The 12,069-nt window shown below is 42.1% G+C and overlaps 3 protein-coding genes across 14 annotated transcripts in view; 1 reads left to right on the forward strand and 2 right to left on the reverse strand.

The window, feature by feature from the left end:
- The window catches only part of fryl (furry homolog, like), an 83,985-nt gene extending 79,261 nt beyond the window's left edge, over window positions 1-4,724 (forward strand). For 11 of the 12 annotated variants that reach the window (XM_028026899.1, XM_028026900.1, XM_028026893.1 and 8 more), the window contains 3 exons: window positions 495-605; window positions 2,049-2,242; window positions 3,202-4,724. In XM_028026899.1, coding sequence (XP_027882700.1) covers window positions 495-605; window positions 2,049-2,242; window positions 3,202-3,442 — 546 coding nt within the window. In that variant the 3' untranslated portion in view covers window positions 3,443-4,724. The remainder of the gene's footprint in view (window positions 1-494; window positions 606-2,048; window positions 2,243-3,201) is intronic. The other variant, XM_028026902.1, reaches the window with a different exon arrangement.
- Window positions 3,720-6,430, reverse strand: zar1 (zygote arrest 1). Its single transcript, XM_028026913.1, has 4 exons — window positions 5,693-6,430; window positions 5,254-5,346; window positions 5,103-5,177; window positions 3,720-5,032 (listed from the first exon to the last, which is right to left on the reverse strand). Exons 1-4 carry the CDS (start codon window positions 6,389-6,391, stop codon window positions 4,889-4,891), a joined length of 1,011 nt encoding a protein of 336 aa, XP_027882714.1. The 5' UTR covers window positions 6,392-6,430; the 3' UTR covers window positions 3,720-4,888.
- Window positions 6,431-7,055: 625 nt separating this feature from the next.
- On the reverse strand, window positions 7,056-12,041 carry slc10a4 (solute carrier family 10 member 4). The gene is made up of 3 exons (XM_028026912.1): window positions 9,859-12,041; window positions 9,444-9,654; window positions 7,056-7,925 (listed from the first exon to the last, which is right to left on the reverse strand). The coding sequence occupies exons 1-3, from the start codon at window positions 10,347-10,349 to the stop codon at window positions 7,401-7,403; spliced, it is 1,227 nt and encodes a 408-aa protein (XP_027882713.1). The 5' UTR covers window positions 10,350-12,041; the 3' UTR covers window positions 7,056-7,400.
- Window positions 12,042-12,069: the final 28 nt, after the last annotated feature.

Raw genomic sequence — 12,069 nt, forward strand, 5'->3', positions numbered from 1 at the left:
TAGCTGTAATATTGACAGTCAGATCAGTCCTGCTGTTTATTTTTGTGCTTTGCGTAGATACCGTTTGCACATGTTCAGTGTTTATGTAGGTGATTTCTTGTCTAAAAGAAAGCTTAAGCTATCATTTTGTTTCATTTCATTTTGCATGTACTTTTTTTCCCCCCATTTCTGTTTCTGTTCAAATCCTGCTATATTTTTTTCCCCATCCGTGTTTCTCAGGTTGAGATTGTAGTTGGATCATTCATCTTGTCTCATAATCAGGACCACGCCATGTGGTGACAAAACTGATTTCATCAGTGACCATAATCGTAGCTTCCTCACTTCTTCCTCCGTGGCCCAAACTGAATGAAACTTTCGCACTGCCCCATGTTAACCGTTTTCATTTTCTCCCGCATATCTAACCCAGGTTGACAATTAATTTGATAATGTGACAACCAGAGTTACGCCGGCGCAGACTGTGCTGAAACGTGCTCCTTTCGGGTCTGTCTCTGCAGGAGCTGGAGTTGTGTCGGCGGCTCTACAAGTTGCACTTTCAGCTGCTTCTGCTGTTCCAGGCCTACTGTAAGCTCATCAGCAGAGTGGACACCATGAAGCGAGAGGCAGAGGTGAGGGGGCGTAATGGGTGACTGCTGAACTCTGTCACTATGGCAACAAGCCTCAATCGAGATGAAACAACTTACCAGCCAGCTGCAAGATAAAGTTATAACCGTTGATAATGTGGGCAATTTTTTAAACGTTTTTTTTTTTTTTTACCTACTGGGGCGTTCAACAGCAGATATAAAATCTGGATTTCCAGCTTCAGAATGAGATGATCTGAAGAGCTTCAGACAGAAGTTAGGTAAAATGAATATTAGTCAAAGCAACCTTTCCTTTGGGTTCAGCGGAAGGTGTAACTACTTGTAAGAACATGCGGTTAGTTAAAAAGGGAGAAACATAGGAACACCAGACGTTTAACTTTGCACGTATTTAAAGTGAGTTGACAAGATGCAACTCACTTTAAAGTTAATGGAAATAAAAATAAGAAGATTGGACTAGACTAGCTTTGTTGCTTCAAACACTCAAACATTTGCTTTTTAAAGTTTTACGTTTTATAACCTCTTTTGGCAGTTTAGTTTTTTTGTGTTTATACTACTTTGAGTTGATTAAGGGTAAAACGAGAGAAAGTCAGGGTTTCCCCCAGTGTTTTATAAGACTGGCGGGCCACCAGGCTAAGCTTATTTATTTAAGTCTTTTTAAAATGTTTCCATTTTTTAAGACTTTATTGTTGGTAGTCAGGTATTAAACTTCCAATCTTTTAATAACACGGGATTATCAAGTGATATTTTCAAATTTCCTGTCCCCTTTGAACATTTTATAACTCAAAAAGACACCAGGGTTAGCAAGTTTTCTGGGGAAAACCTTGGAAAGTCATCAGTTTATAAACGGGGATGTCTACAGGACTTTTACCAGAATAATTATTTTGTTTGTTTTTACATGTTAAACTATTAAAAATTAATTTGAATAGTTCCGTTTATCCATGTGTCAGAAAGTATGATCTTTCCCACAAGTTTTATCAACTGCAACAAGTCAGTTCAAAGTGCTTTACATCATAAAAACATTTTAAAAAATTAACAGTTGAAACATTACATTACAATTTCCCCAATTATTTCTAATTTAGCTTATTCTGTTAGAGAAACTAAAACAAAATGCAGATTTGTTTGATAGATGCTTAGGATTTATCTTTCTCCATAGCAACACTTGACACCATGTAGCCATGAACTGTTTATCTGCAGTGCATTTTGATCTCAGGCCGTGTAAATAATCGTCACCACATCTGCATCGCAGTTGATCCCTACCTCGCCTAAATTACAATCAAATCCTAATCCGATTTTGCTACTTGGCATAATTAGATCACTGCCAGCACAGATCGATGAGAGCCACCTAATCCAGTTAATATGTACTTCAGGTTTATTTAGCCGGCCTCCTAGCTTTATGTCGTACATGTTATTTAACGCTGTGATGCAATAAGTGAGGGTTTTGTTGTTGTTTTTTTTCTGTCCGTTTCCAAGGTAACCAACATGTCCGAGGAGCTCACTATCCTGGAGAGCTGCCTGATCGAGGCAGAAACAGGAGATGATAACCAGGAGGATGTGTGCATGTCGGACAATGCCCAGACCAACACCGAGACGGCAATCCAGTCACTGATAGAAACGCTGAGAGCCAGAGACTTCAGCTCCGCTCTGACGCAGGTCAAAATCTTCAGGTGAGATAAACACAGCAGCACCAGCCAAACGCTTCTCTCTGCTAATATAAGTTCATCAGTTAAGGCAAAAATATTTAGCGTATTTTTTTAACTCCCATTTCTCTGGTGTATTCTGATGTGCTACATTTTGTCTCCTTACAACCACAAACACCAATGAAAGTTGTTGGGATTTTATGTGATCAATAAAATCAAAGTGGTGCAAAGGATTTTTAATATTTCTTCTTATGAATGAAAATCTGAAAAGTGTAGCATCCTTTTGTAGCCACATCGGACTTAACACTTTTGCTAAAATTATAGCTGTACATTTTTGTCTCCACCATCAGAAACTAGAAGTTTTAAAGAATAGTGAATAAAAATCAAGCTCTGACAGGTTGAATTACAGATTCTGAATGTTTTAATATGCCATCTTTTTAGAATTGTGTATATTTATTAAAATTTTAAAAAAGTACTTTGCATTCTTTTACTATCCTGTTTAAAATTGTACACTACTTTTCTGGGTCTGTCATGCAAATTCCCAATAAACTACATAAAAGTTTGGGGTTTTAACTTGACAAAATGTGAAGCAAAGGATTCCCTGCAGACATGCAAACATAAATTATCTTTGACAGTCAAAAACTAACAGCAATATAGTAATATGTATGAAATCAGGTCACTTTGGCTTTATTTTCCTGATGTTTTGGTAGTCTTTGATCATTTCTTTTTCCACAATATTTGACATTCGTCTCTTAGGCTCAGTCTTAGTTTTGGAATTAGCTAAATGTTTATCACTGACTCATGTTATTGCCGTCCATTGAATGAAATAGCAGTTAACTTTCTTTATTTTGGCCCAGGTTAAATCATTTAGTCCTTGGCTGAATGTGTTTTTCGTTTAATCTAAGTCTTTTCAGTACAAAACGACGTGCTCAGTCAACGTCTTTGTAGAAGCTCTTTTCCGTTACTGACGTTTGGTTCATCTTCAGGTCTTTGTGGCCTAACGACATCTTCGGGAACGAGAAGGACAAGGCCGTTCAGACCCTCCTGCACATCTACTTCCGCCACCAAACGCTGGGCCAGACGGGCTGCTTGGCGGTGGTGGGGCCCAGCAGGGACCTGTCTCAGGCCAGCACCCGCCTCATGGAGCTCAACCTGCAGATCCGCGAGGCTCTGAGTCAGGCCCAGGCATGCCAGCTTCACACGACCACATTCAGCACCGGACTTTGAACCGAACCAAACTGGACCGAAATCAGCCCCCTATAGAGATTTGGGCGGGGGAGGGCAGGGGACAAGAGAGACTATACATACAAAGGGCTAAAGGATGCATGGGAAGTAACTGTGACTCTTCATGCATTAGCGTTGCCTGTATGAATGCTTAAAGCTCATAGCTTTTTCCAGACTAAGCCAACTTGCAAAATTCAGTTGCAATAAGTCAAGCGATGGTGTGTCTGGTGAAGATTGGACGCAGTGGGATATTTTATTTTCATTTTACTTTTTTTTTTGATTGATCTGACCAGGAGGAGCCCGTCACACTGAGCGCTGGCCTCCTCTGGGAGTCGGTGTGGAAGCGCGTACGACGGTCCGTGTTAAGGACACACCATCAAGACTCATAAGCAAACTCAGAAGAATCTTGTTTATAAAAAAAAAAAAGGAAAAAAAAAAGTTTTCAAATGCATGCTTGAAAGTGAGAAAGCACTGCAAGAATATTTTTTTGAGAAATGTATTTTTTATTAGAGCTAACATCTTAGGTTGTAAATGTTAGGATATTTAACATGTGATCCTGTGGGGAAACCCCCTGCCTTCAGGGAGTGTATAGAGAAATATATGTTTGATTGCTCCGAGAGATGAGTTCCCTTCAGCAGGTCTTCACGCAAAACTCACTCTTTAACCAAATAAGTAGATGCCTTTAGACTCTTGACTGTGTGATATATATTGGGAGATGCTCATACACAAAAGTGCAGACTTGCTACAGCTTATAATGAAAGCGTAACTTATTGTACTCTGTATATATTTTAGGAAGTGTATAGCGTAAAACCAGTATTTTTCCCCCTCCTTGTAATTTTGTGTAATGCACTGCTCATCCCAAATGGGATGTATGTATAAAGCTAACATAAGAAAAGCTCATAGGTTTGAGTCACTAAGCTGTTGTTCTGAACATGAAATCTTCATAGGCTCATCTTGGATGGTGGCAGCATTTTTTTTTGGCTTCAGTTTCATGCTGCATCAATATACATTCCTTCACAGGTTGTGCTCTGGACTTGCATTTGATCACGTGTTCAGCCTTCCATATTTCTCTTGGGACTAATGCTTGTACAGTTAATCTCAGTCCTCATCTGGTACATTTTGATTTTGAATGCAGACCCACTTTAATTTTCCCTCCACATACCAGCCTTCTCTGGATAACTAAAGACTTCATTCCTACAGGACATCTCTAGTCATCTTCCTGGAGCACATGCCCAAACCGCTGCTGACCAATGAAAGACCACTTAATGCAAAAATAAAATACTTTAAAAAAAAAAAAAAAAACACCCAAAATGCAAGGTAGCCATTTATTACGATCCAAGGCATGATGTGCTTAGAGTCAACAAAACATACATGGGAAAAAAAAAAATCTATAAAGTTTTGAAACATCAAAAATGTGTGCTTTGCATTGAGGGTTTTAGTCGAACAGACTCAGATGATGTATTTGAAGCTGAACGTGCTGTCACAGGAGAGCCGCTTGCCTTTGCATCTGCCACACAAGTCCTGTCTATGGGGTCGTTTGGGGTCAACGTGCCGCTGCGTCAGGGCACAGGAGCAGCGGGCTTTGTTGCAAGTCTGGAGAACAAGAGACGCATGAGAAGGAGTTCCAAGAAGACTGACGTAAAGAAGCAGGGCTGCAACTTACATGGCATGTTATGTCTTCTACACGGTATGGGTTGAAGCCCTTCTGGCATTTCCTGCAGAACTGTTTGAAGTAAACCTAGAAAAGAGTAGAGCCATTTACAGTCAACTTTCAGTGCAATATCCAACCAATGATCTCTTGTGAAGTTACTCACCTTGTTTGTGCCCTGAACGCACCATACGTAAGCACTTTCCCATCGCAGATTGCATTCTCTGCAGTGATAATAGCCGTACTTCTGTTCCAGGAACTAATTAAGCAGACAGGGAAATTAGACAATTACTCTCAGCATACACAACGGATCTGTAGATGAAGGTTATCCAGTTAAAAGTGAAAAGGTTTGAAGTTACATTTTTTTGCCAATAGGTTTTTTTAGACAGCATCTTGGACTGACTGTTCAATTCTAACCAATGTTCAGAGAATGTATTGTTGGCATTTCATTGCCGCTTTACAGCAGTTAAACAGTACAGGTTGTACATTGCGACGAGAAAAAAAGTATTTAAAAGTGTAATTGGGGCTGGGAGTTTCTTAAATTGCGTTTTATTTCAGTTTCTCCTGAAATCTTCGGTAAAGCCACCGCACGCGCCTCGACTCACCTGGAAGCGCACGCGGGCCTTGCCCTGTGATTCTTCTGCGACAGGTGGCGCGAGCTCACCCTTCACCTGCGGCTGTAGTTTAAACTTCTGGCTCGGTTCAGGAGACTTTGCGGTCTTCCCACCCTCACCAGCTCCGCCGTCCTCCTCCGCCGTCCCCTCGGTGCCCTCTCCTGGCCCTTCTCCCGGGTCGCCGTGCGGCTCTACGGTCGCCGTCGCCTCAGAGGACGCATCCTTGATGTTGTTATTGTCGTCCACGAGGAATGACGTGACGCTCCGGTAAGCTATGGGGGAGTACACGGCCAGGGTTCGTGGATAACGAACGCCACCTGTTGCCTTTGGACTGCTGGGCGTGGCGGGCTCCCGCCTCTTCCTGCGCTGGAAGTCCCGCTTCATGGCCTGCAGGGTCCGCGGGCCGATGGCGCACTGCACAGAGGCGTCCTTCTTCGGGTTGACCTGCACCGCCACATCCTTGGTATTGGCCTTCCGGAGCCTCGGGGTAAGTTTGGGGTTGATCTGGGATAAGATGGATTTCAGCTGGGCGCGCTGGTGGTTGTTGATCGCGTCAGAGTTGTCTCCGTAGTGGGAGAAATAACCTTTATATTTCCACCCCGCGTCTCTGGGCCGGGTGTACCTGCCCACGTAAGGGTTGTAAGATGAATAGAAGTATCTGTCGACTGGCTCTTCGCCATATGTTGCCATTTTTTTCTTTGCTCAACCAGGCCAACCTGCGTGTTGTAACTATTTAAATAGATTGGACAGCGAGAGCCCGCCATCAGGCCTGATTGGGTTCAGCTGTAGAGTTTCAGCTCAGATATTAAACATGAAACACGTAGACTTCTCATGTAGGTAACGAAAGTCTAGATATGTTGGCTAAGGAGGCTGTTAAAAATAGTAAATATTGATATTTGTCTAAATACAGTTGTCTAATTCTGAAGGCATAAGTATAGTTTGAGAGAAAGTAAGAAGTTACGAAAAATGGGATAGGATAATGAGATAAAAGGGAGACATTTAGATAGGATTTAACATTAGTGTTATAAAAATTAGAGGAATAAATAGAAGGGATTAGATAAGTATAAATAAAATAAGAACTGGTAGAGAAACATTTTTACTGGTTTATGTAATTGGTTTAATATTAGCTGCAGAAAATGTGTGTAAAAGAATATTATTGAGTAAGTAAAGAAGGTCTAATAGGGAACTCAAATTTGAAAATGTGGTTGCTCAGTGGAAAGTAATGCAGGGAAAGGAAAGATATTTTGTTTTCTGAAAAGTACCGGACTCGTTAAGCGAATTGGAGGAAAGGAAATGATGAGTAGCAAAATCCAAGAGATGACAATAGTGCAACATTGATGGATAGAAAAACAAATAGACTACATATAGATCTTTAATTGCTCTATACAGTAATGTACAGATACAGCTTGGCACAGGCTTGGTTGCACGTTTTGATATGTTTAAATCATCACTTACACATGGTCATAAATCTTTGTAAATGTTTTTTTTTACTCCACAAGGAACAGCAGTGTTATTTCATTTTAAAAGGCAACAGTGATTAATTTGAATGAATTTAGCTCATGACATAAAGCACCCCACATCAATCTTTCACATTCATCTCCCTGTTTGTGTTTTTTTTCTTTTAATGAACGACAGCAATCAAAATGTTCTGGTCTCATCTCCGAAGATCAGCAGCAAAGAAATATTAATTCCTAAAATATTAAACAGGAGTGGGATCAGGGGGGCAGGGCTCTAGCATGATTGTGTTCGGGTCGCTCACTGTCACAGCACCGTAAGACGGCTCAAAGTCCTCGTCACGGAACCTTTGATACGTTATGTCTGATTCGCTGCCGTCCATCGTGGGGTCCGATTTAAGCAGAACCTCCTTCCTGTACAGCTTGTAGGCCAGGATGAAGATGCCGGCCTCGGCTGCCTGGAAGAGCGCGTACAGCAGAGGGAACATGTACATCCCGCCCATCAGCTGAGGAGGGAAGGCCAGCTTCAGGATGGCGGTGCACAGCTGCACGTTCTGACACCCCGTCTCCAGGGAGACAGACCTGCGGCTGTTGGGGGGCAGGTCGAACAGCACGGCCAGGCCGTAGCCCGCGGCGTACCCGCACAGAGGCATCAGGACGGCCACCACATACACGGAGGGAGGGATGGTGGAGAGCAGCTCCGGTCCCAGCATCACGCCTGTCAGGACGAACAGCATCACCAGGGTGACCAGCAGAGACCAAAGGGAAGCCTGAGGACAGAGGGTCGCTGGATCAGAAAGACTGAGGCAACTTTTTATTCTGTAAAAAGTTATTTTTCACATTTTGCTCCATATGGCCATGATATTAAGTCCATTCTATTGGGATTTTATCTGATATAGACCAACATAAAATTGTGCATACCTGGTAGGGCTGGTCAATAAATCAGTAATGATATATATCATGACAGAGATGTGACCAATATGAATACATAATGTGTCTGATGGAATATTGTCACCTTCCTAATAAAAGAAAATGGCCTAAGTCATTTTTTTTGCCACAAGTGATTTTTGCCTGAATCACTTTTTGGCCATTAAGAGGTGGTGTTTTCTTTCCTTTTTTCTGTCTTTTTTTTATGACTTCGACCAATATTTTAGGAAGGTGACCAATCATTTTACTCAACTCTGATCCAGAATTGCACAGCATTCTGGGGAATGTAGGCAGAGGACAGGCTTTAGCTGCTTAGCCGCTGCTGCTAGCTAAGCAAGGTTGGTGGAATCAACTAACTTTCTCTGTCTTTGGTTGCCTAGCAACAACCCCTTGAGAAACATGCGCAGCAGCAGTTTCAGAGTTAGCCACATCTGTCTGCTACATGTTTGGCAGTATTTCAGATATTTAAAACAAAAAACTTATCAATAATTATTGATATGGACTGATATGAAATGCTTATATTGTGATATGATTTCCAGCCATATCATCCAGCCCTAATAACTGTGAAGTGGTAGGAAAAGTGTACATTTTCTGCAAAAAATAAAAATCTGAAAAGTGCAGCTTCAATTTTTTTTTATTCTCAATACTTTCTAGAAGGCTTTTGGAGTTTCTATATCTACCAGTTTTGTAGAAAGTTTCATTTGAGTTCATTCTTATTTGCAAAATAGCTCCAGAGATAGGGAGTTTGCATGGACATAATTTTTTTGCCACTGAGTCTCAAATCGATTCAGGTCTGGGCTTTAACTGGAATATTCTAACACATGAAAATGTTTTGATCCAAAGATTCCATTGTGGTTTTTGAGGAAAGGGAACTGCACAAAATACTTTTCAGATTTGAATCTCTAAAAAAAAATTAAATTATGCCTTGATTCACAGACATACATCACTTTGTGTTGGTCTGTCACATAAATTCCCAACAATATTGAAGTTTTTGGTTGTAGCATTCAGGGTTGAAGGATATTTTCGGTAGGGCATCGTTTGGTGAGGATCTCTGATCTGTTTTGGTTTCATCCTCTTAAAAACTCAACGCATCCCAAGCTGGGCTGCATCAGTGCAAAGACGCCTCCTTCATGTGAGACTTATCAGTACCGACAGGGAGGAGCTCTCCCTGACTCAGTGTCCCTGATGTCACCGTCCCCTCACTCCTCCCAACCCAACCTCTAATGATAAACGCTGAAGATTTACGCAGTGCGTCTTTACGCAAAGTTGGTCTCCACAAACCCCACAGCAAAGCGCCTATGCTATTTCCGATGGAAAAGTCAAATACATTTTAAAACTAAAGTAATTGGACCAGACATTACCTTTAAAACAATGTCGGCCACACGTGTGTGGCGGTATCTCAGCATAACACCCAAACCAATGGGAATGAGGGTGCTGCACAGGGTCAGGATGATGGCCCCGAAGGGCAGCAGGTTGACCACGGGCGTGTTGATCCAGGCCCGACTGTAGATCCAGAGACAGAGGGGCATCAGGACCAGCGCCAGTAGGGTGGAGGATATGGTCATGATGATGCTGGGGAGAGCAGAGGACAGACGCGCAGTTGTTACAGAAAGCGGGGCGCGGTTTGTGGATCACCTTACAGACATGCAAAAATGACTTTAGGTCAGATTCAGGGCATAACGTTATTTGTTCTCTCCTATTCTGTGCGTAAATGTAGGAAAGACGCGTTCCGATGCGCGCTGTGAACTCTTTTGGACATGAGCACACGGGATCTACCTGAGGTTCATCTCTCCGTGGACCAGCAGAGACATGATGTTTGACAAGTTCCCACCAGGACAGCAGCCACACAGGAGGACCGCCATCGCTGCCACATCATCCAGAGAGAAGGCTAAAGCCAGAAGAAAAGCCACCAGGGGCATGATGACAAACTGACACACCAGTGCCAGCAGTACCCCGATGGGTCTGCGGATATGTTCCCCGAGCTGGCTCACCTCCACGGTGCAGCCCAGGCCCAGCATGGTGAAGCAGAGGACCAATCCGACGAACACATTGATGCCGTGGCTGAGCGGGGAGTCCCAGAAAGCAGGCACCAGGTGAGGAGGTTCGGTCTGGGGAGCGGTCATAAATCCAACCCCATCGTCAGTCCTGAGTGCACCGCCTTCCAGGAAAAAATATCCCTCCGAAACGCGCTGTGAATCCACGGTTTGCTTCAAAGTGTGCAAGATAAAGCCCGTGATGGCAGCTGCCTGCGCGCTGGAGTTCTCCATGGCGCAACAGGAGGATCAAGTATTTCCACGGTCGCGTTGTGCGCCTGCTAGTGTCCGTGAGTAAAATGAGTCCCCTAGCGGCGCGCTGTCACCAATAAGAAGCTGATCCAGAGTCCGAGGGGATGTGACGGTACCGATGGTCTTAAAGCGACTCACGTTCAGCCCGGTGCCACGGATGGGTCCTACAGGACGGGAGTCTCTGAAGCTTCAGCTGCAGGTTGAAGCACTAACAGCCAGATTTGTGTTCCTGCTTTACGCATCCACAAAAAGGAGAAAAACTGCCGCTCTGCCAGTTTTCCTGTGTTTTTTATATGCGACTGACGCATGGCGCTATTGAACTTTATGGCGCAAGTAGCTCGCAAGATTTGACCATTGACTTATTGATGTGTCTGGAGTTAAAGCTCATAAAAAAATTTTTTCCCCAAGTCAAATCAAATCAAGCTATCTTTTTCTATTTGTGTGCCATTTTGTTTCAGCTCTCAATTTAATTACGGTAACGTTTCGTGACCATTGTCTTAGCATTTTGCAAGTTTTTAACCATATTCCTCCTTTAGAGGTAATAATTTGCATTCTGTACAGCTGTAAAAAAAAAAAAGAAAAAAAAAGAAAAGTGTGAGAAAACTGCATGGATTTCATAACAATTTGGTAACAAAGACACACATGGAAGCCCTGCTGGTCAATCTGAATAGCCAAATTTCATCATTGAAGTCTTTTAGCAAAATTTTAAGCTAAATTTATATGGAAGCTTGTCAGAAATCATTCCAGGATTTGTACATGCAAGCTGATCCGCTCAGTTCTTGTACTTTCTGTGACAAACAGAACATACTTAGCTTTTTGTTCTTTCAGTGTGCGCTTTAAAAACTTTGTATTTGGGAAATCCTGCTGTGGAAATCCATACCTCACCATCCAGCTGTGCTTTTGTTGCTTCTTTATATTTGGTAGTCGGACAAATAAACATCTTGTGTGCACAACTAATCTTTGTACAACTCAAATATGGAAGAATGTTTTTTCCTGTTTCTGGTTAAAAAAAAATATAAATATATATATACATATATATAAAATTATAATGACTCTCTCCTCTCGTACTGCACCAGAGTAAGAATCTTTTACAGGACAATTGTTGCAGTTTATTTTCTTCCCAGAAATCAATCCTTAGATTTCTCCAATCTATTTTTAGCCATTATTAAAGTCCATTAGTTTCTTAACCATCAGTTTAGTACCAAAGTCCTCCAGATCAGACTTACAGGTCAGACATCCTGAGCAATATTAATGAATTACGGTGATCTCTCCTCACAACAAATCACCACATTCAGCATCATCCATGTGAATTGTCTGTTTTATGTGTCCACATCCCTCAGAAGCAGAGTCTGCAGCAGATCACTGTCTCACTCTTCAAGAGGATATGAATCCTGGTGTCACACCTTTGAGGTCCAGTATGGGATGGGATGTTTTGGACCACTCCGTGATTCAATCTCCTCTTCGTTCTGTGCAAACATTACAGGTTGTTCCTGGCAACCAGGAAGTGACTTCAGGTGCGTAATACGGTTTGTGTGTTGAATACATAATGCTTTTAAAGACCTTACTGAAACGATGGCTACCTAGCTTGCCAGATAGATGGTCATTAACTGTACATTTTGGTTTATAATTCTTGTTTTTCTAGTAATTTACATCAATTACTTAATCTTATTTCATCTATTTATATTGTTCAATCAAATTAAAC

Source organism: Xiphophorus couchianus, chromosome 9, assembly GCF_001444195.1.
Source record: "Xiphophorus couchianus chromosome 9, X_couchianus-1.0, whole genome shotgun sequence".
In the NCBI taxonomy this organism is placed as follows: Eukaryota; Metazoa; Chordata; class Actinopteri; order Cyprinodontiformes; family Poeciliidae; genus Xiphophorus; species Xiphophorus couchianus.